The 20,039-nt window shown below is 41.8% G+C and overlaps 1 protein-coding gene across 1 annotated transcript; it reads right to left on the reverse strand.

The window, feature by feature from the left end:
- Positions 1–985: 985 nt before the first annotated feature.
- On the reverse strand, positions 986–19,053 carry LOC311054511 (uncharacterized protein; the record flags this gene model as incomplete). Its single annotated transcript, XM_084070526.1, has 10 exons — positions 986–1,050; positions 1,782–1,867; positions 2,003–2,067; positions 3,039–4,431; positions 10,070–11,159; positions 12,830–12,840; positions 13,571–13,657; positions 13,822–13,862; positions 16,579–16,727; positions 17,667–19,053. 10 exons carry the CDS (start codon positions 19,051–19,053, stop codon positions 986–988), a joined length of 4,374 nt encoding a protein of 1,457 aa, XP_083926652.1.
- Between the last annotated feature and the right edge of the window lie 986 nt (positions 19,054–20,039).

The following is a 20,039-nucleotide window of genomic DNA, read 5'->3' on the forward strand; positions in this document are numbered from 1 at the left end:
TGCATTTTCTTTTCTTTCTTTCTTTTCCTACTTTTCTTTTCTTCTCCCCCAACTGAGAGTTTGCAGGAGTAGCCCATTGTGAATAAAATGCCACACATCCTGAATGCAGCGCCCGATTACTAGAAAACTTTGCACGCACAGTCCCACTAATTTAAAGAAGAACCTCCCTCCCAAATGTTTTTAATCTCCTCATGGTGGCACTACAACAGCCCACTTCACATTTTGGCCTATAACTCTTGAACTATAGGTCGTACAATCAACCAATTTGTTTCCTGGATTCCTAGGATTCATAATGCAACTTATAGGCCCCGTTTGTGCAAGATCAAATGTTTATTGCTACTCCTACAGATTTTGTCAAAACTCACATAAAGGATATCTTGGGTCATGTGCGCAAGATGTGTGAGTCAAAGTTTTCAGATCCCATTCCAATTGGCTAAGACTGCCTTCCAAAGGGTTAGGACCTGGGTAGTTAACCCTCATTACTCTTACATTTCACACACAAACATGTATGACCGTGACAACATATATCTGAATCTATGATCTGGGTTGAATGTGACATACCAGAAACAACAACAAACATATACTCCATATAGATTTTAACAACCTATATGTTTACTGGCAGTTGGAAAGGATTCAATCCCCTATTTGTTGCTTTATTTTGTTTTTGGCTTTCCCATGTTTAAAAAAAAACTGCATATATGTGCTAATTTGGGTGGAAATGTTTTATAACATTATTCATTCACATTATTTTTTAGTTATATGCTCTCAGTAAAGTGCAGAAAACCACCATCTGCTGGTCGTCAGCTGTAGTGTGTTCATTGTGTTTGGTGCAACTTTTAATTTATATCATTACCTTTCCATGAGACATGTCCTGACCTGATGACCCCTTGTTGTCACAGTTTATCCTAACAAGTCATCTTGGTGCGTAGGAGCCTTTAAAGAACCAGAAGCCACTAACAAGGATTGCAACAAACCTTTACTCTCTTCAATCTTTCTTATTGATATAACCTACATCACTGATATCTATTGAACAGCCCTGCACCACTGACACTAAGGAGCCAAGAGCACACAGGGTGAGGCTGAGGACTGGGAATATTTGAACAAGTTTTATACTTGCCCCCTGCTTTCGTCCTTCTAAATCCATATGCATTCATGCAATTGTACCTTTGTACACGTGTCTGTATTAATGCAGACACGTGACCAAATGTCAGGTGCTTTTTGTAGAGGGGTGAATCGTGGGAGCGGTGGGACATAACAATGTATGTTTCTTTCCTTTGTAGAATCCATTTTGCAAGTAATGGAGTTTCCATTCTGTCAGTGACACAATGAAGTCAGTAAGGGGCGTGCTATCCTCATGTCTTGGTTGTAGATGGTGCCGTATTAGCTCAAGGCCTTCGCTTTGTTGAATGTTTCTGTATAACGACTCAGCATCCATATTAACTAAACATGCATCTCAAATGATCTGTAGTTCATTAAGTTGTTTTATTTCTATTTGGTGTCTTGAAGAAATGCAGTTATTGCGAAGAAAGGGTTTAATTAAATACCTTAGTCAATACATTTGGAGGATCGGTTCAGAGATTGGTTCGTTGCTATTAATAATAGGTCTGCCAAATGGATTTACAGGGCCTTGTGAATTTTAGGCAACATATAAAATGATACTAGAAGAGGGTTTTTGGCAATAGTCCTGTTCTTTTATTCATAATGAGTCAGTTGGGAGTTGGGGACCCCTGGGAATATTACTGTTTTTTTTTTTTTTAAATATCAAACAACCATAGGCCTACACGACTCTTCTGTTAGCCAGTCCGACATAGGGACAACCCTGTCATTTGGTCTGAGGTGAGAAATTTGTCTTGGAGACGAGGACCAGCTGCATGCAATACAACATTCAAAAAGACACACAGTGATACAGTACATGTGTACAACGCCTAACATCTTTCACAGTTATTTCTGCCTACCCTACAGCAAAATATCTCACTATAATATATCAACCCAGCCAACATACCTAGTGCACAAGATCACCACCTCAAAACCTTCAGCCCCTCTGTCTAGCCTCTGGAAGGAGTCTGCCTGACACGCAGCCAAGCATCACATGGAGCTCTTACATCCTCCACCTACTGCAGGGGTAGGCAACCTCAGGCATGGGTGCCAACATTGGCACAGGGGAGGGTGATCACTGGCACACTGGCATACTGTAGGTGTGAGAGAGAGGACCCAAAAAGTTTGGTCAGTTAAATTAAGTCCGTGGACTGTCATCAAACTCCACCTCCTCCTCTTAACTCACACGCACGCACGCACGCACGCACGCACGCACGCACGCACACACACACACACACACACACACACACACACACACACACACACACACACACAGAGCACCTGGCTTTTTTGTCATTTGGTTTTTGTCATTTCGTTCTTGTTATTTTATTATCAGTGATTCAAGTGACTGCAGGGTTCATCATAGTCTACCTCAGCCCTTGTGGTTTCATAAAACGAATGTAATATTTAACATACTGACCTCATCTTACCATCATACAACATGTCATACTTTATCATGTCATAAAGACATTCATACAACGTGGTGATTCTATATTAGAAATGGTATCCAATGTACAGTACAGTTAAGTACAACAAGTATATATAAGTATAATAGTAATTTTATAGCAAAATAGCCTGATTCCTCAACATGATTACTACTGAGACATGAATCCCCCGATATTAGTTACCATTACCTTTAAAATCATTCAAATAATCCTGCAATTATTGTTGGCATTAGTACTATTGCTGATATTATTAATACTATTATTGAAAAGTGATAGCAGACAATGGACAATAAATATTATCTATAAGTTTGTTAATTATTGATTATTGACAATAGACAGTAGAAATGATCCATAACATGACGTCATCATCATCATCAACAACAAGTTGTTCATTGCATTCGACAACATAACAATCATATAGATTTTAAAATGGACTGGTATTCCTGGTATTCATCATCACCATCATCATCATGTTTAACTACGTGGGTCCAGAGTTACACTGATCTTCCATGGTAACGTCTTCAGGGGGAGAGTGTGACCAGTGCCAATGTGTGGAAAGAGTGTGTTAGTGAAAGTGTGTGTGAAGGTGTGTATGTGTGTGTTGGTATCAGGATCAGAGAATGACAGCGTTCCTTCGTTCCAGTCCATCTGGACTCTGATCTTCTTGGGTTTCTGCTTCACTGAGAGATCAGTGACTGACCCTGGTGAGGATTCTGCTCTGTATTTACCGAGAATTAAGTATATAATCCAGTATTGACCCCCACCTGTTCTCTTCCTCTGATAAGACTCTGCTAACACACCCAGTGACCAGTATGTGCTGTCTCCAACCTCAACATCCCAGCTGTGAGTCCCACAGTTAAATCCCTCAGAACCCAAGACACGGTTCCAGTAGTCAAACCTCTCTGGGTTGTCAGGAAGCTGCTGTATCTCTCCACATCTCACACTGGTCAGATCATCAGACAGGATGAGGTTTGGATAGGAAGTGTTGGGGTCCAGAATGACAGGAGTGTAGGAGACAATGTCCTTCATCTTGATCCAGACTCTGAAGGTTAGGTTCTTCAGGTGTTTGGCCTCGTCTATCAGTGCTCCTGAGGCCAGCTGTGGGTCCTGCAGTGTGAACTGGACTCTTTCCACTGTGGTCTTGTAGTTCTGCAGGAATGAGATGTGTTCAGCTCTCAGCTCCTCCTCTATCGCTGTGATTGTGTCTGAAAGGGTTGATATCTCTCTGTTCAGACCCTCAACTTTCTTCTTCATCATGTGACTCTTCTGCTGCTCTTCCTCCCTAAGTGCAGTGATCCTTGCCTCCTCTTCCTCTTGTAGAAACTGATGAAGCTTCTTAAACTGTTCCTTCATCAGCATCTCTGTGTGCCGGGCCCGGACCTTAATGTGTTCTGCTGTTTGGTCACAGTTTGTTTTAGCTTTATTAAAGACCTCCAGTTTCTCCTGTAAAGGCTTCAGTAATTTCTGGACTTCCTCCTTGTGATCCAGTGCAGCTTCATCGATGGGTCTGAAAATGTGGTTGATATGTTTTTTAGAATCTCGACACACAAAACACGCTGGCTGTTGACATTCCAGACAGAACAGTTTGAGTTTCTCAGCATGCAGACTGCAGAGAACCTCAGACCCTGTTGAAGCTCCCTGGTGTCTCTCCTGTATGAAGGCCTCACACAGGTTCTTCAGAGCCAGGTTTCTGGGTGGATCCACTGAATGTCTCTCCTTACAAAGTGGACATTCCTTTATTTCCTTTTCTCTCCACCATTTCTGCAGACAGGCTTTACAGAAGCTGTGGCTACATGACAGGATAACAGGATATTTAAAGTGGTCACAGCACACAGGACATGAATATTCCTTTCCTGAGAGAGACAACTTAGATGCCATTTTGTCTCTGAATGAAGCAACAAACACAGGAAATCAGCCAGTCAGTGGCGGTAACACTCCCTCCTCTAGGAGTTTACTTTCCCTCCTGTTCCCTGAAGTCCTGTAACCGTGGAAAGACAGTCTGTCCTCCTCACTGGAAGTTGTGCGTATGATCTGAAGGTGAATCTTATCGTCTGTCTCTCTGTGTGTGTCGAGGGATGTGCTCAAGGCCGGATCATCCATAGGCCGTAGTGGCGAGTGGCCTGGGGTACCAGCCAATGAGGGGACCACATGATAAGAAAAAAGAAAAAGAAAATATATTACCCCCCAAAATAGAAATTTCAAATGCCTCTAGCGGCCCAACGGTAAGGCAGATGGAAATGGCAGTGGATGTGTTGGATGCAACTCAAAGTGAAATTTACTCAGGTATCTAGTTTGTTGCCGTCCGACCTTCCTAGCCCGTGTTATTGAAGAAAAACGGGCGACAATGGCCAAAACTCAATCGGAAATCGGAGACCGAAAATCAGCGAATGTGGCCGTTTTCAAGATGTTTTTGATTTTAAAAAGTGTTTACATGGATATGAATGCATAAAAAGTCAGCTATGAGGTGGGGGAAAAAAATTATGATTTTTTTTATTTTCTGAGCATTTTAGGCTGAGTTAAATCACGGGTCGCTAACACCAAAGGTGTCAGCATGTTTTTAACATAATGCAAGGGTTAAGCACATATTGACAACTTTTCTGTTTTTTCGGGCCTACAAGTATGGTAATTGTTCGGTTCGGTTGAATGTGGGAGTTGGAGGGGGGGACTTCAACTTGAGGTCGCCCTGGGGCACCACACAGGGTTAATCCGGGCCTGAGTGTGCTGTAAGTTTCTGTTTCTCTTTCCTATTTCTGTCTGCTGAGTCTGATAAGGCGATACCTTGGCACGCCACAGAAGGGCTGCAAAGTTCACGCGCACGCACGCACGCGCGCACGCACGCACGCACGCACGCACGCACGCACGCACGCACGCACACACACACACACACACACACACACACACACACACACACACACACACACACACACACACACACACACACAAATCTGGTAGCTGACCAGTACAACCACAGTCTCATACTGTTGGCCACTGAGCAGCTCATATGCTCCACAGACACATATTGAATTGTTTGAATGAGTTGTGTCAAAGTATTTTATTTATTATATTTAGTGTAGACAGGGAGCAATAAAGATAATGGGATAAGATGTTTTTTTTATGGCGGCCATGTCACTGAATGCCATAAAAACAGTGCTGTCTATTACTGTTGGAAACAGTGGTTTTCAAACTATGTGGCCAAGGCACACCAATGGGCAAACTCATTCTCTACACCAGTGGTTCTCAAACTTTTTCATGTCATGGACCCCCAAATTGATATGTATTTGGTCGCGGGAGTGAGGGACGTAAGAGAAGACATATGTTAAAAAAATCAAAATTATAAAAAATAAAAAAAAAACAGATATACAAGCTCGCTTGTGAGCTTTTATATCTTCAAACCCGGACACCCGCACACTCCCAATAGGTCAAGGAAGAAGCTCCACCCAATTGTTTTTCAAATCGGCCTGTTCTATAGCACCACCATGAGACAGATTTTTGCAGGCCACATTTTTTGTTACAGATTTTGCGCAAACCTCACCCAAATAAAAAAAGTTGTATCAGTTACATTTCTCCAATTGATTTCCGATTGGCTATGATTGGCTTCCAAAATTTGTGGGGGGTGGCATGTTTTTCACAAAATGGCACACATCATGAATGCAGCGCCTGATTACTGGGAAACTTTGCATGCACATTCCCACTAAACCAAGGAAGAACCTGCATTTCGAATTTCAAATCTCCTCACAGAGACACAACAACAGCCCACTTCACGTTCTGGCCCATAACTCTTGAACCGTAGGTTGTAAAATCAACATCTCTTTTCCCATGGATTCCTTGGATCATGATACAACTTATAGGCCCTGTTTGTGCCATATTACATTTCTAATTATGTTTTTTTTTAATTCAAAACACACTTTTTGCTATTACTCCTACAGATTGAGTCCAAAACTCACAGAAATCAGAACACATTATATATTTGGTCATGTGATCAATATGTATGAGTCCAAATTTTCAGATCCCATTCCATTTGGCTAAGGCTGCTTTCCAAAGGGTTAGACCCTGGGTAGGCAACCTGGCCTGGCGGAGTCCTGTGCTCCGAGGGGCACACTTTTCTAGCTGTATATCGTTTTTTTCTGTTCATTACTGCAACATTTCACACACACACACACACACACACACACACACACACACACACACACACACACACACACACACACACACACACACATACACACACACACACACACACACACACACACACACACACACACACACACACACACACATACATACATGTATGACCGTGACAAAATATATCTGAATCTATGATCTGGGTTGAATGTGACACACTAGAAACAATAACAAACATATACATTTTAACAACCTATGTTTACTGGCAGTTGGAAAGGATTCAATCCCTATTTGTTTTTTTATTTAGTTTTTGGGGGGCTTTCCCATGTGACCAAATTTGACTGGGAGACAGTCATCTAGCATTTTTATTTTTTCATGTCATATGAAAGCAGGGAATCATAGCACAAATAATGATATATTGGTTAATAAGATTGAGTGAATAGTTTTGAAACTACAGCTTATAGAACTGAAGTCAAGTTAAAACTCTTCAGTAGAGAAAAGACCAGTTGAATGGATCTCATTCAAAGATAGTAAACAGGGCTATCAATCCCATCATGCATAGCGGGATTTACATATCCTTTGTTTAATGGTTTAGGGTTAGGCACTCTTTGTTATGTATGCTCTCTGAGACTAAGTGTTTGCCACTGCCCCCTGCTGGAACCGGCTGGTTCCAGTGACCAGGAGGACTTAACTAAGATACCTTTTCACAACAGTTTTAACAACATTTGATTGTTTATACATCTTTATTTGACATTCTCATTAGACACAAGCCAACAGACTAGTGATACCTTTCAAAATGATCGGGTAGAAATAGCTGATTTTACCGCGATTTCGCAATGTTTGGATGGAAACTGAGGGTTTTGTTAGCAATGCGAGCACATGCTAGCTCTAACCTTATATTTTAATACGTGTTTATGCATTTATTTCATATTTACATGTCGATTTAAGCTCTGACATTTCTGTCAGACATAATACGTATGTGAAGAGTCTAACTGGGCTATAAACTCATTTTGTGTAAAAAAAAAAAAAAAATTGAAAAGAAAAAGTTTTTCTCCTTTCCTGAACAATGGCCACCAGCGAGATGACTGTCCTTCAGTCAAAAATGGTCACATCCCATGTTTAAAAACCTGCAGATATGGATCATTTGGGTGGAAACGCTTTGTAACATAAATAATTCACATATTCACTTTATTGAGTTATATGCTCTCAGTCAGGGACAAAACAGCACCATCTGCTGGTCGTCAGCTGTAGCGTGTGCAGTGTGTTTGGAGCAACTTTGAATTTACATCATCACCTTTCCACGAGACATGTCCTTATCTGATGACCCCTTGTTGTCAAAGTTAACCTAACAAGTCATCTTGGTATGTAGGAGCCTTTAAAGAACCAGAAGCCACTAACAAGGATTGCAGCAAACAGAAAGAAAGATAGATAGATAGATAGATAGATAGATAGATAGATAGATAGATAGATAGATAGATAGATAGATAGATAGATAGATAGATAGATAGATAGATACTTTATTACTCCCGAAGGAAATTTGTTTTTTTCAACAGCTCCAGTGCAATACATTCATACAGATTGTCACAAAAACAAGCATAGGCCTAATGAACATTAAAAAACCATGACATCAATGGGAAAACTATCAGTTATAAGCAGTTAAAAACCTAGGTAGAAAAACAGTTAAAAGAGAACACAGCTAAAAATATATAGATTAGCTGGTCAACCCCCTCCCCCTCCCCCTCCCTCCTCTCTTCCCCAGTGCTTCATTATACAGCTTAATGTTCCTTGGGATGAAAGAGTTCCCCAATCTGAACGGAGCCTGTTACTGAACTTGCTCTTCTGTGCATAAAGTGCTGTGTGCAGTGGGTGGCTGACATCATCCAGAATGGACAATGCCTTAGCCAAGGTCGTCCTCTCTGTCATAGCCATCACAGACTCAAGCTGCAGTCCCAGTTCCTATAACCTTGCCAGCCCGCCTAATCAGTCTGTCCAGTCTGACTCAGGGACGTGCTGGCCACTGGGAAATATAACAATATAAGATATAATATAAGAATTCGGGAAAATTCCAGAACGGCCGCGCCATTTACCGGCCGCCAAACGGCCAGTGGGCCACCCAAAAAAAATACAAAAATAAAATTGACATAGGGTTGCCCCCAGTGGTGTGTTCTCGATTTTTTTGGGGGGTATACTATGATTATTCCCTGCCTCCCACACGCACAATGCTGATTAGGCTTATCAGATATAATAGCAGTGTTAACAGCAAGCATTCATGTATCTATTACAGAATAGTATTGGCATTGAAGACACAAACAGTATTGAAGATTCAAGATTGTTTTTATTGTAAGTCTTGCATACAACCACATAAGAGTCAACATTATTTTGCTTTGGTTTTAACTGAAGAAAAAAAATGCATGTGCAAAAAAAGTGGCCCATATGTACAGTGTTTGGGCTCCTCACACATTTCAGCAGCAATAACAAGCAGTAAGAAAAATGTTTGCATTTGCAAAAAAAAAGTGCCCTAGCATAAATGGCACTTATAAACATCATCAAATTATGCATACTTGTGCATAGTGTTTTAACCCACAAGCCTGATGGAATACTACAACATGCCCATAGCTTTCCAAACTTTTCTTTCTACAGGTTTCTTTAGTGTGCATGGCTTCCTTACTTGCGTGGCAGAACGATGCCTCGTCACCCATGTTTTGACAAACTGTGTTGGGTTGAAAATAGATGCAGGGGCGCCATTTTCGCTGATCATCATCAAATTATTTACATTGGACAACAACAACCTAGATCTCTTGTCAGTGCATATACTGTTCATAAGACTGAAAGCTCTTTCACACTCTGCAGTGCTGCAAGGGATGGTCTGCATGCATTGTATCAGTGGTTTTAAGCTTTCAGGCTCACTGTGTGGTTCCTCAATGAAATCTCTCATTCCATGTATTGCTTCATCTTCACAAAGATTGAACCGCTTGCAGAGTCGTCTCACTTGTGCCTCACCATACCGTGTGCCAGGTGTTGATGGCCAGGTTCTTTTATCCAAAATGGTGAGATCTTTAAGCAGCCCATCATCGAATGAGAGGCGCTTTTCTAAGTTGTTGACAAGACTTTGTAGGAACTGGTTTGGATTGATTGGCTTTAGCTTTGCATTTGAATGCAGGGCAATTGATCCAAAATATCCCACAGCCTGTGCTGTCAATGCTTCTGCCAATTTGGTTCCTGGAGATTCTTTGAACGATTTAAGCATTCGTATGGTGCGACTCAGAAACTCTTCTGCTTCCAGAAGTGTGATTGAGTGGCCCTGTAGTTGCAGAGACAGATGTGAAAGTTCAGACAGTGCATCATACATGAGTCCAAGGTCACACATGAATTCCTTGCTTTGCATTTGTTTTGCCAAGCCTCTGTACGTTTGCCTCTCTTTGTCATTTCTGCCTTGGTCTCCAGCAGCATTTTCAAAGTGTCTGTTGAGGGCTTCATACGACTGCCACACAGCCACTACAGCACGTTTGCTGCTGGTTACCCATCGTGTATCCAAAACTCTGCCAATTCTAGCGACATGTGCATTCACTTCTGCTGCTGCATCTTGAAGTTCCCGTGAGTTTTTAGTGGACTGACTGTATACATTGTGGATTTCGTCCATGAACACTTTGAAGTGGTTGACAGACTGAACCTCATCCACAGCATCAGATACAGCCAGTTCCAAACGGTGGTTCATGCAGTGCCATGTGAAAAGGTTAGGGTACCTTGCAGTCAGCCTGGTTGCTACACCAGTGTTCTTGCCTAACATGACACTGGCTCCATCAGAAACAAATGCAACCCAGTTCTCTTGAAGCCACTCTTCACTGAAGCCTGCAGTGTGCAAACAGTTCAACAGAGCTTCCTCAATAGCCCCTGCCTTTTGGTTTTCCAGCTCAACAAGCTCCAGAAACACAAATTCAGGAGATGTTCCATCCACAGAGGCTTTTAAATTGACAGTCATGGCAGATTTGTGGCTGATAGATGTAGCTTCGTCAATGAGAACAGACAACTTGCTTGAAGAAGACACAATAGCGTTAACAAGCTGTTTCTGCATCTGTTTTGCTATGTGTTCCACAATGTTTGTGGCACTGGACCTTGAGTGTAGATTATTGCCCACGTTGACGCCTGCATGTTGGTGATATCCCATGAAGTCCTCATGAAGATTGAAAGCTAGGTCTGTCTTTGCAAGATAGTAGACTGCTTTGAATACAGACTCTGTCTCAGCATACACTGGCGTATCTCGCATCAGATTCCCAAGTACATCTGCACTGGCCTTAGCAGTGTTCTTCATAGCGGCTTGATGTGACTGTGACTTGGTTCCATGCCTGCAAATCTTGTTCCTCAGGTTGTTCAGGGATGTCTGCCTGTCTTTGTTTGAGGTTGGTGAGACAAGATAGCAACGCCATTCTCCAGACAGGGTCAACCTTTCTTTTTCTGTGAGAACGGTAGTTGCTTTTACTTGGCTGCAAAAGGTACAACCTGGAAGTAAACAAAAACATGACAAATTAACATCATACCTAAAGTAATTTCATGGCATGTTTAAGATTACCATTAATTAACAAAAATTGTATTTGCAATTAGGTTTGTATGTTGGCTTATATTTACCTAATTTTCCGTCCCTCCAATCCAACCACGGGTGCCTGTCTTTAAAACCCAGAGCCTGCTCTTCAGTCCACAAAACTGGCCAGCCACTCTTTCCTACAAGGAATAGACATATACATGATTAGATCAAATTATCATTGTATTCTGATGACTACACACACACACACACACACACACACACACACACACACACACACACACACACACACACACACACACACACACACACACACACACACACACACACACACACACACACACACACACACACACACATTTGTAATAAATACATAAATAAACACGCACACACAAATCTATGATGATAACATTTGTTACATTACATTTAGGCATTCACTTACCATGAGCAACGCTGGAATCGACGGTCTGGTTTTCCTTATTGAGTGTAGTGTCAGCAGATGAGAGCAGAGAGAGAGATTCTGTCTGGGACAGTGGTGTCTCTGGTGCAGCAGACGGAGGCCGTTCAAGAGACGCATCAGATGGGGTAAGAGGACGCTTACAAGCCGGGGCTGCAGCGAAACTCTTAAACAGATCGCTTAGAAAGAACTGCTTCTTTTTTGGCGGTGGTCGTGGTCCCATCTTCGTTTCCAAGAGTCAGGAGCAGACTGAACTAAAACCAACATTTCATTGCCTTATATGCTGTGCTATGACGCGCATACGCGAATACTAATGAAGTACTCCAATCACTGCCTGATTAGAGTACTTCATTAGTATTACTATTCGCGTCGTTGAGTTAATGTGTGAATTCCGTCGCAGCCATTACTTATCACCCCAAGAACAATAGCTACACACATGATAAGCCATCAACTCAGAGTTAGCCCACATTCTTGCTCCCCCCAGCCACTCCTGCGTATACAGCGTACCACGGTCAGAGATGGGAAAAGTACTGACATTCTGTACTTGAGTAGAAGTAGCCTACAATTACTTGTGTAAAAAACTACTTTGGTAAAAGTAGAAGTACTCATTCAAATAATTACTTGAGTAAAAGTAAAAAAGTACAGGCTCTGAAATTTTAAAGTATTTTAACCGGATATTTCTGTGCAAAGCCAATTGTACCCCAAGGCTATTAAACTTCAAAGACCCCCATCAAACACACGTCTTAAAACTGTCCCAGGATTGGTTTCCAAACTGTGATGTGACGAATCATACAAGTAGTCGACCCAACTCTTGAAATCAATAAGTGGTTCTCAACCTGTTTGTTTACACTGAGTACCACCTGAGAAAAGATTTGCTTCCCCATGTAGGCTAACACCATTATGACTGATGTTAACTGATGTAACTGATGTTACAGTAGCGTAGTCCTATACCCCATCCTATTCAGCTATACTACAGGATACAGATAGGTACATCTGGGCACCTCCATGTAAAATTGGCTATTTTGTCCAAAATGTTAAAACATGTAATATTTGAAAAATGGTCTAAGATGTTCTAGTAGACTAAATCAACTAGTGATAGACATGTTGTTTATGACATTTGTATGACCTGCATGTATAACCTACATCACTGATATCTATTGAACAGCCCTGTACCTTCACTGACACTAGAGGGAGCCAAGAGCACACAGGGTGAGGCTGAGGACTGGGAATATTTGAACAAGTGTTATACTTGCCCCCTGCTTTTGTCCTAAATCCACATGCATTCATGCAATTGTACGTTGTACACGTGTCTGTATTAATGCAGACACGTGGACAAATGTTCAATTGCATTCATTTAATAGTGTTTAAGTGACTGAAAACAGGTGCTCTTTGGAGAGGAGTGTATCGGGGGACATAACAATTTAAGTTCCTTTCCTTTGTAAAATCCATTTAGCAAATAATTGTAAGTAATGGAGTTTCCATTCTCTCAGTGACACATTGAAGTCACTAGGGGGCGTGCTATCCTCATGTCTTGTCATGTAGATAGTGACTTAGTAGTGCCTCAAGGCCTTCGCTGTGTTGAATGTTTGTGTATAATGACTCAGCATCTATATGAACTAAAAATGCATCTCAAATGATCTGTAGTTCATTAAGTTGTTTTATTTGTATTTGGTGTCTTCAAGAAATGCAGGTATTGCGAAGAAGAGGTTTAATTAAATACTGTAGTCAATACATTTGGAGGATGGTTCAGACATTGGTTCATTGCTATTAATAATAGGTCTGGTATGAAATAATACTAGAAGAGGGTTTTTGGCAATACAAAGTCCTGTTCTTTTACTCATAATGATGAGTCAGTTGGGAGTTGGGGACCCCTGGGAATATTACTGGTTTTAGAAAAATACCAAACAACCACACATCGACTCTTCTGTTAGCCAGTCCGACATAGGCACAACCCTGTCATTTGGTCTGAGGGGAGAAATTTGTCTTGGAGATGAGGACCAGCTGCACACAATACAAAATTCAAAAAGACACACGGTGACACATGTACAACGCCTAACATCATTCACAGTCATTTCGGCCTACCCTATAGCATAATATGTCACTATTGATATACTATTACAATATATCAACCCAGCCAACATACCTATAGTGCAAAAGATCACCACCTTAGCACCACCTCAAAACCTTCTACCCCTCTGTCTAGCCTCTGGAACACAGAGCCAAGCATCAAATGTAGCTCTTACAACCACCACCTACTATATGGAGACCAACCCTCCTCGCTGCCTATTGCCACCCAGAGACATGCTGTGGTTCCCAGATATAGCTATCACTGAGGTTGAGGAGTCAAAATGTCAAAACCTTCTGTTTACTGCTATTAAACCCTCATTTATTGAACTTCACTGTTCATTTTCACAGCAGGGTCATTTTCAATGACACTCAGCTTACAAAAGATTTGTATTAGTCAAAAGGGATGTTTGTCATGGCCTGACGCCTGTATGTAATCACGCACGCACGCACGCACGCACGCACACATAAATGCACGCACCCAGATACTTCAACAATATTAAATTAATGCAATTGTACATTTGTCCACGTGTCGGCATTAATACAGACACATGTACAAATGTACAATTGCATGAATGCATATGGACACATGCACTCACAGCGATGAGATTGAAAAGGAAAAAAGCAGGGGGGCAAGGATAGAGCCCTGAGGGACCCAGGTCAACAAAGTATATAGGGTTAAAGCAAGTATAACAATAATATTCCCAATTATTATCTTGTCCAGCTTTGGAATTACATTATGACAGGTAAGTACACAACCCCAAACCTCTACCAAAGTGTTCTAGCCCTTTAACAAAGTTCAAACCACTACACCATCTCTAGGCCAGTGGGGGTATGGGGACCTCCAGGGGTCCTTGAGGGGTTCCAGGGGGTCCCCGGCAAAATGAGGAACAGTTTAGTGAATCACTATAATTTTACCAAGTTAGTCCTATGAGAGAATGTATAATAAAGATTATTCAGATCATAGGTTTCACTCAACTCACTTCACCTACAGTAAAGAGAGTTGCATGCTTCTGTACTATTGCTAACTTCAAAAATATTCTCTTATGGGGTCCCTGGCACAAAATCTTTTCAAATGGGGGGTCTGAGGTCTAATATGTATCAATCAGGGGGTCTTTGACATGAAAATGTTTGAGAACAATTCATCCTAGGCACCAGAGATGGTGTTATGCTGCTCTTAAATATTTTATTAGCTAAGATATAAGAGTAAGACAATGACATTAATCTTTTCTCAGCGGAGCTGCTTGAAAAAGAATCAGCTTAGTCAAATCATCAAACTTACTGGATGGAGCATCCAGGTAATGTTTTAACTTTTGATTTCAGATGGACAAATGTCACAATGCATTTGACTTCACATCCATTTAGAAAATTAAGCATTATTGAACAAACCCACCAGCTATGTTTGTGTTGAGTGTCTATTTTTATGACATCATTAACAGTATTTTATCACTGTGTAGGCTACTGTACTGCACAACAGTTGAACGTGATGTAACAGGAATTTGATGACCTTGTGCTTTGTGTGTTCAGTTTGACAGGTGACAAGGAGTGGAGGATTAGTTTCAGTGTTTACCAACCCGACACGGTGGCCGACTTCAAGAAGAGCAACCCGGGGAAACCCTATTCCCGCCTGTGTGTCTGCAGGTAAGCAAGTCACCACTAACTGACTCATGGGGCTGTTTGCTCAAGATCAGCTTACCGTAAACAACTGACTCTATAGTTAACCCTTTGCATTGCGTTAGAAACCGACACTTTTGTTGTTAGCGAGTTAAATTTGACCCGTGATTTAACTCAGCCCAAAATTATTATTTCCCCCCACCTCATAGCTGACTTGTTATGCATTCATAGCCATGTAAACACCTTTTAAAATATTATTTTGGGTTAGGGTAAGGGTTTCATTTTTCAATATAGCTCGTTTTCAATTATACAAATGTTAAAATTCATTCATTACATTTATTTGTCATAAACCAAAACTTTATTTTATTCCTAATAGCAAATGCAAATTGAGGACAAGTTTCTCTCACTCTCAAACATGTAAACATTGAATTTATTTTGCCCCAATCCGCACCAAACATGGCACAAACACTGTTCAGGGGTATGGCATGACAATTATTGTCACACCAGGGGCCACGTCATGGGCCCTTGGGGGCCACAGGTTTCTCTAATCCGCACCAAACTTAAAACGAACATTGTTCTGGGGCCTGGCATGAGAATAGTGAAACCAAAAAAAACAAAACACTTTTGAGACACTACAGTGTCTGAAAAGTGTTTTTTTGGTTTGCTCTAACAGTCAGAGCAATGTTTAATGCTTCAAATGGCTACAGGACTCGAGGGAGTGTGGTGCCCACCGTCGAGTAGATCGGATATCCAGTTGTCCAGAACCGCCGATCCGACCAATATGCCCATATATGGGCATATACTGGTGACGACAGGGTACTCCATATATGGGCATAAAGGGGACAAGGACTGACAAATACAAATATCTCCATATATGGGCATAAAGGGGACAAAGGTAGACAGACAGAAATCGACATCTACATATATGGGCACAAATAGGACACAGACATATTGGTCGGATCAGCAGTGCAGCATAGGTGTGAGGGCCGTAAGCTGCCCGAACCTCTAGTTATATTAAAATAGGCTTAAAGGAGTAGTTCAGAGGGACAGCGAGTGCATGGAGCTGCCGGCGGCGGAGTAGCGGGCTACCAGTGGGAGAGCGGCGCGATGCCGGCGGCGGAGCTAACCCTAACCCTAATCTCAGTAAAACTATGCCTAAACCTAACCCTAACCTCAGTAAAACTATATACTTAAACCTAACCCAGTAATATTTTATTACAAGGATTAGTAGGCTACAGTCCTACTGATTCCGTGCTGCCGCTCCTCCCCGGCAGCCCGCCGCTCCACCGCCGGCGGCCGCGGGCAGTCACTGCCGGCAGCTGCCACTCCTCCACCGGCAGTTTCGCGTCAGTTCCGCAGCAGCTTCCGCTGCCGGAAAATGCACTCGCTCCTTCTGGTAGTTCACCCAAAAAATTACTTATTTTCTCTCAATTACACACCCCATTAAATCTTAAAGTCATGGTGATTTTTTTTATTTTGTCGCAGACATTCATTTGATGACGGTGGAAAGATGCTACCGGAGTGTCCGCCGGTCATCAAATTATTGGCTCAAATTGCGTAATTTCTTGGGTGAACTACTCCTTTAAGGGAGGACCAGCCGGCGGACCATGTCGTCTATGACTCAGCCATAACCATATAAGGACTTCCCAATGCAGCTACGCCCAAATATGGAGTGTGTTGTCTAACCTCAATGTGTCGTACAAATCATTCAGCTCCATATATGGCCACAAAATGGGACATGCTCATATATGGGCATGTACTGATGACATCAAAGATCTCCATTTATGGGCAAAAAAGGTAGAAGGACTGACATATAGAGAGATCTCCATATATGGTCATATTGGTCAGATCAGCCTTTATGATGTTATAAATGTGCAACAGATATAGTTAGTCTGATAGTTGTTTATTTGATTTAAAAATGATTTCTTCATATACAAGGATAATCTTAGATATATAATTTCATTAGAACTCAGAGCAAAATATATTGCTGAATTTTATGTCAGGAGAATTATGCCAACAGTTTTTTTTATGTATTTCAAATTGGTGATTCTATATTTTATGAGGAAATTGTGTAAACAACTTGTATATTACAGTAAAGTACAACGGCAAAAGTCTCATAATGATTATATTAATTAGTCTGATAGATTTGATAATTAGTAATGAGATAATTTAATTTATACATAAAGCCTGCAATAATAACATCCTGTTATTATTGTTACAGTAGCATTACTGCTATTGCTGATATTACAACATAGACATTTTAAAATAGACAAAGGGCATTATAATTATTGATTATTATTGACTATAGTTTGTCATCATCATCACGTCTGACTGCGTTGTTCCAGAGTTACATTGACCTTCCATGGTGATATCTTCACAGTATCAGTAGTGTAAATGGCTGGGAAAAGTGTGTCAGTGAACGTGTGTGTGAAGGTGTGTATGTGTGCGTTAGTATCAGGATCAGAGAAGGACAGCTGTCCTTCATTACTGTCCAGCTGGACTCTGATCCTCTTGGGTTTTTGCTTCACTGAGAGAACAGTGACTGACCCTGGTGAGGAGTTTGCTTTGTATCTACCTCCACGGAACTCTATTCTCCAGAATTGACCCCCTGTGAATGTCTTCATCTGATGAGGCTCTGTTAACACACCCAGTTCCCAGCATGCATTGTTTCCAACCTCAAAATCCCAGCTGTGAGTCCCTGAGTCAAAGCCCTCAGAACCCAAGACGTTGAACGATACGTCAAACCTCTCTGGGTTGTCAGGAAGCTGCTGTTCATCTCCATGTCTCACACTGGTCAGATCATCAGACAGGATGAAATATGGATTGGCAGTGTTGGGGTCCAGAATGACAGGAGTGTAGGAGACAATGTCCTTCATCTGGTCCCAGACTCTGAAAGTCAGGTTGCCCAGGTGTTTGGCCTCGTCTATCAGTGCTCCTGAGTTCAGCTGTGGGTGCTGCAGTGCCAACTGGACTCTTTTCACTGTGGTCTTGTAGTTCTGCTTGAATGAGATGTGTTCAGCTCTCAGATCCTCCTCTATGGCTCTGACTGTTTTTGAAAGGGTTGATATCTCTCTATTCAGGCCCTCAATCTTCTCCTTCATCATATGACTCTTCTGCTGCTCTTCATCCCTCAGTGCAGTGATCCTGGCCTCCTCTTCCTCTTGTAGAAACTGATGAAGCTTCTTAAACTGTTCCTTCATCTTCATCTCTGTGTGCCGGGCCCGGACCTTAATGTGTTCTGCTGTTTGGTCACAGTTTGTTTTAACTTTATTAAAGACCTCCAGTTTCTCCTGTAAAGGCTTCAGTAATTTATGGACTGCCTTCTCCAGTGCAGCTTCATCGATGGGTCTGAATCTGTGCTTGGTGTGTTTCTTAGAATCTCGACACACAAGACAAACTGGCTGTTGACATTCCAGACAGAAGAGTTTGAGTTTCTCCGCATGCAGAATGCAGAGAACCTCAGACCCTGTTAAAGCTCTCTGATGTCTCTCCTGTATGAAGGCCTCACACAAGTTCTTCAGGGCCAGGTTTCTGGGTGGATCCACTGAATGTCTCTCCTTACAAAGTGGACATTCCTTTATTACTTTCTCTCTCCACCATTCCTGCAGACAGGCTTTACAGAAGCTGTGGCTACAGGACAGGAGAACAGGATCTTTAAAGATGTCTTGACACACAGGACATGAATAATCCTCTTCTGGGCGAGATGCGTTGGAAGCCATTTTGTCTCAGAGTGTAGCTACAAATACACTGCTCTGCAAGGGAAATCAGTCAGTCAGTGGTGGTAACACTCCCTCTTCTAGAAGGTTCCCTGAAGTTTACTTTCACTGTGAATCGTGGTTCTTGTTAAAGTCCATTCAGCTGAGCAGCAGGTTCGGTCTGGGTAGTCCCTGCTGTAGCTGTGGAAAGAGACACACACACACACACACACACACACACACACACACACACACACACACACACACACACACACACACACACACACACACACACACACACACACACACACACACACACACACACACTTTTATTAATTTATTTTAATAATAAAAAGTATGTTTTTTTATTGTTTCAGACTGTTCATGAACTCTTTCACACTGACAACAGACACAGCCCTGCTCATCAGAGACAATCAGGGTATCAGTGTGTCCTTATATTCTCTACAGTGGTTTTCTAACTTTTTGTGCCCAAGGCACACCAATGGGCAAACTTCTAGGACAGGGATCTTCAATAGCGGGTCCAGGACCCGGAGGGGGTCCGCAGAGTACCTACAGGGGGTCCGCCAAATCTTTGCATGATGGGGAACATTAGCCGAAAATAGTCGATCTACAATTTCGCAAGCTTTACTGAGAGTTGGTGTAGACTAGAGGGAAAAGAGCAGAGCATCCTGTGTCTAGGTGAGACATGACCTTTGACACAATCTAAATGTCTCAATAGAAGAGCAGGGAGACAAAATACAAACACCCAAATTGTATAAGTTATATTGTATTAACATACTCTACCATACAGATTGGACAACATTTCTTTCAAAGAAAGTTACATTGTGCCGCTTTAACATGAATCCAACAAATTCATAGAAAAGATAATATGTGAATAAACGAACAAAAAAACATTCATCAACACAATACTGATGATAGCGCTGTTGTACAATAATCTACCAATCACACTGGCTATGCAATAGATAGATCTCCCATGTAAAGGGTTGTTG

The sequence above is a fragment of the Gymnoscopelus microlampas genome, assembly GCF_963454915.1.
Source record: "Gymnoscopelus microlampas genome assembly, chromosome: 11".
Classification (NCBI taxonomy): Eukaryota; Metazoa; Chordata; class Actinopteri; order Myctophiformes; family Myctophidae; genus Gymnoscopelus; species Gymnoscopelus microlampas.